The 3,704-nt window shown below is 54.6% G+C and overlaps 1 protein-coding gene across 1 annotated transcript; it reads right to left on the minus strand.

Moving 5' to 3' along the window:
- On the minus strand, positions 1 to 3,133 carry Gjb5 (gap junction protein beta 5). The gene is made up of 2 exons (XM_059256133.1): positions 3,010 to 3,133; positions 1 to 1,166 (listed from the first exon to the last, which is right to left on the minus strand). Exon 2 carries the CDS (start codon positions 1,140 to 1,142, stop codon positions 327 to 329), a length of 816 nt encoding a protein of 271 aa, XP_059112116.1. The 5' UTR covers positions 1,143 to 1,166; positions 3,010 to 3,133; the 3' UTR covers positions 1 to 326.
- Positions 3,134 to 3,704: the final 571 nt, after the last annotated feature.

Consider the following 3,704-nt stretch of genomic DNA (forward strand, 5'->3'; position numbering starts at 1 on the left):
TTCACCCTGGGCCACACATGGAAGGCATTTGCTCATCTGTGCCCCCATGAAACTCCTCCTCCAGGAAACCCTGTTAAGTGGCACTCAGTGTGTTTATTTAACAGAAAAGGAAATTGAGGTACAGAACAGAGGGGTAATTCAGTGAAGGCCACTCAGCCGGGACAAGTGGCCTAGAGCTGAGAGACAATTGGATCCCAAGCTATGGGGAGTCTCCCCTTATGCCTGCCTCCAACTCCAGCTCAGCTCTTCCCTCACCAGATACATCCGTGAGAGACACTGGAACCTTCCGATTCATGCCCACCCTGCCAGTCCAGCCTGGGGACCCCTCACAGGATCGTTTTCTTCACATAGGCTCGGGGGAGGTCTGGTAAGAGAGGTGGGTGAGTGTCTGAGCCCAGAAAGATGAGGTCTCCTGACAGGAGGTCCTTCTGTTTGCTGGAAGAGTTGACCCAGTTTGGGTCATGCTCTGGGTGTGCAGTGAGTGCCCGCCCCGATGCCATGCACTCAGAGCACCGCTTAATCACCAGGTAGGCCAGCTCCACAAGGTTAAGCAGGATGCAGATGACGGCCGTCACCAACATGAAGACAATGAAGATGTTCTTCTCCGAGGGCTTAGAGATGAAGCAGTCCACTGTGTTGGGACATGGTGTTGCGTGGCACTTGACCATGGACGGGAGGGTATATCTGGGGTAGAACACGTGGAATACGTAGAGGAAGATGATGTCGATGCTGGCCTTGAACAACAGGCTGAAGACGTATGTCCACCAGAGTCCACCCCGCTTCTTGCCAGGGTACAGGTAAAGGTGTCCCTTGCCAACCTCTTCTTGGTACCTCTTCTCTCGAGCCTTGCGGTAGGCCACATGCATGACCACCAGCAGGGAGGGGCACGTGACCAGGATGAGCTGCAGGGCCCAGAGGCGCACATGAGACACGGGGAAGAACTCATCAAAGCAGACGTTGGTACAGCCCGGCTGCCTGGTGTTGCAGTCAAAATCCTTCTGGTCTTCGCCCCACACACGCTCAGCTGTCACCAGGTACACCAGCACTCGGAAGACGAAGACCAGAGACAGCCAGATGCGACCGAACGCTGTCGAGTACTTGTTGACCCCACTTAGGAGCCCCTCAAAGGCGGTCCAGTTCATGGTGGACTCAAGGGTGGGCTGCTCCTGCGGGGGAAGGAGAATGGAATTTCCCACGTTACGGAATACTCACTCGGTCTGAGCACTTCACAGAAACGTGTCATTACAGGACTAGGGACTCTAATCACCCCCATTTTACAGCTGAGAGAAACTGAGGCGCAGAGGCGTTTATGGAGTTACGTGACTATTAAATGCAGAGCTGGCATGGAGGCATAGGTTATTAAGTCAGAGCAGGCCTGCTTATAAAAGCGGGTGGGTGCTGATGCCAGGAACCAGTCATCCTGAGTCCCTGAGCCTTGGGCTAGTCCCCCTCAGACTGCCCCCTTCAAAAGGAACCTGCTCTCTGTCCTTTGCTGGTTTGGGGGATGGAACTGCAAATGTCCAGGCAATGAGGTGCTACTTACCTGAAGGCGGGACAATTTAGATTAAAGAAGGGAACCACAGTGCTCTTTAGACAAGAGGCCCCCCAGAATAAGCAGGTGGGCCAATGTTTCCCAAACTATTGTTTCATGGCACCCTCCCTGGTCCAAAGGCAGGCAACAGGAATCATGAACACATGAATAGTTCTGTGTTCAAGACAAAATAGCTGGGTTCAGCAAAATTAAGTAGGTCCCTTTGCTCGCCCATGCTAATAAATGCACTTTGTGACTCCCTCAAAGCGGGATGAAATAGGGTAGCATTGCCCAAACTCCTCTGGCCAGAGCCCCCTTTCATCCTGACACAGCTTTGATCATCTTGTTGGACAGCTTTGTCAAAACACCAGCATGGAAAATGCTCTTCTGGTGGGTTCTGCTGGTGAACTTGGCATGAATGGCCAACAGAAGCAAATTCATCTCTTGAGCAAAAGGGTCCCTACTTCTCCACCAGGGAGTCCTCTCTGCCTGATTCTTGGGGGATGATGGGGGTCCCCTGAGGCCGAGACACTGTGGGCTCACTCTAGGAAGTTTTGACGAAAGTAGGGAGCCACACACTTTCATGTGCTGGCCTGGGTGGAAAGTCACCATCCACATGACCCTGAAAGGTCAGCCGCAAAGCAGGGTGTGGTCCCAGCCAACTCAGACCGTGTTTATGCAGTAAGAGGCACGCTGCTCAAAGCACTTTGCAAAAAATACAGTATTGTTCCCTCATAGCAAGGGCTATGGCATTTCTCTCACCTGGTGGAGGTCAGAGAGGTTAAGCAATCCCTTGGCCGCACATAGCTCGTAAGTAACAGAGTCGGGACTCAGGCCTAGGCAGGCTGGCTCCCGAGTTCACTCTGCACACTGTCCAGTTTTGAGTTGGGATCTTTTCCTTAAGTTTCAGTGAACTGCTCGCTCTTCCAACGCATCTCCCTTCTCTACCGGGGGGTGGGGGGGGGGTGGGGTGGTCTTGGGTGAGAGTGTCTGGCGGCGGGGTGTGTGTGTGTGTGTGTGTGTGTGTGTGTGTGTGTGTGTGTGTGTCTCTCTGCTCCTCACCCCATCTGTCTATACCACTCGCAACTTGGCCACGTGGTGGCCTTGCTTTGAGTCAGTCTCAGGTGGGTGGAGCTGGCAGCAGCGTCTGAGGAACACCCAGGGAGGCCTAGCCCTAACCCCGGGCTCTGCAGGCTCAGTCAGGCATTGCTGCCCTGTCTGCAGCCCAGCTCCGCCCTGCTCAGCCCCTTTCCCACTCAGCTCCGGCCCCCCAGTTCTGTCACCTCTGCTGGCTGGGGAGAGGAAGAAGAGCCCAGAGCAGAGTGAGGAGTGCTTCCCTTCGCCATCAGGACCCAGGATGGCCCGTGGGTCCAGGCTACCCCCCTCCAGCCTCCTCCGGAGAACTTGTCCCTGTTAGGTGTGCTTTTCCCTGGGAGGTGTGCCGAGTCCTGGGCACCTCTGAGTATAGAGGCCTTTACCTGAACAGCGACTCCTCAGGGCTCTCTAGTACCGCTCCTGGAAGCCAGCAGTTGGGGTTCAGCAAGCATCAGAATTCATGTCAGAATCAGGGAAGGGTTTCTGGGAAAGCTCATACTTGGGGCAGAGGCTGTTGAGCAGCCCAGGCGTGTCCTGTTGGCCAGGAGGGATGGGGGGGAGGGAGGAGCTGTGGGCTGCATAGCCATTGGCTAGTCTCAAAGACTGCCTCTCATGAGGCTGAGAAACCTAGGAATTCCGTCCTCTCAGAGCTAGAATCCCGGCATCCTCTAGGAGAACCCCTACTTTTCCATCTTTTCATCCCCAACCTTGTATGAAGGGGCAGAGGCCAGCCCTGGCCCCTTTAAATTCTTCCAGAATTCTCCAGGGCCAACTTTCTCTCTTCTCCCTCCTTCCCTCCTTCCCTCCTTCTCCTCTCTCTGCCTCTCTCTTGCAGTTGAACCCCACACCCCTGTACTCACGTCCTGTATCCCTGTGTCTGGCTGGGCCTCACAGCCTGGATTGAACTTCACTCAGCCATTCCAGCTCCTGTTTGCTTTGGTATAATAGGGTCTTTAGATATAGCCCAGGCTGGCCTCCAACTCTGGATCCTCCTGGTTCAGCCTCTTGAGCGCTGAGAATCTCAGCTTGGAGACTAATCAATGCTGAATGCACACCCAGCCCCAGCTCACGCCTGGAT

This window comes from Peromyscus eremicus, chromosome 2 (assembly GCF_949786415.1).
Source record: "Peromyscus eremicus chromosome 2, PerEre_H2_v1, whole genome shotgun sequence".
Classification (NCBI taxonomy): Eukaryota; Metazoa; Chordata; class Mammalia; order Rodentia; family Cricetidae; genus Peromyscus; species Peromyscus eremicus.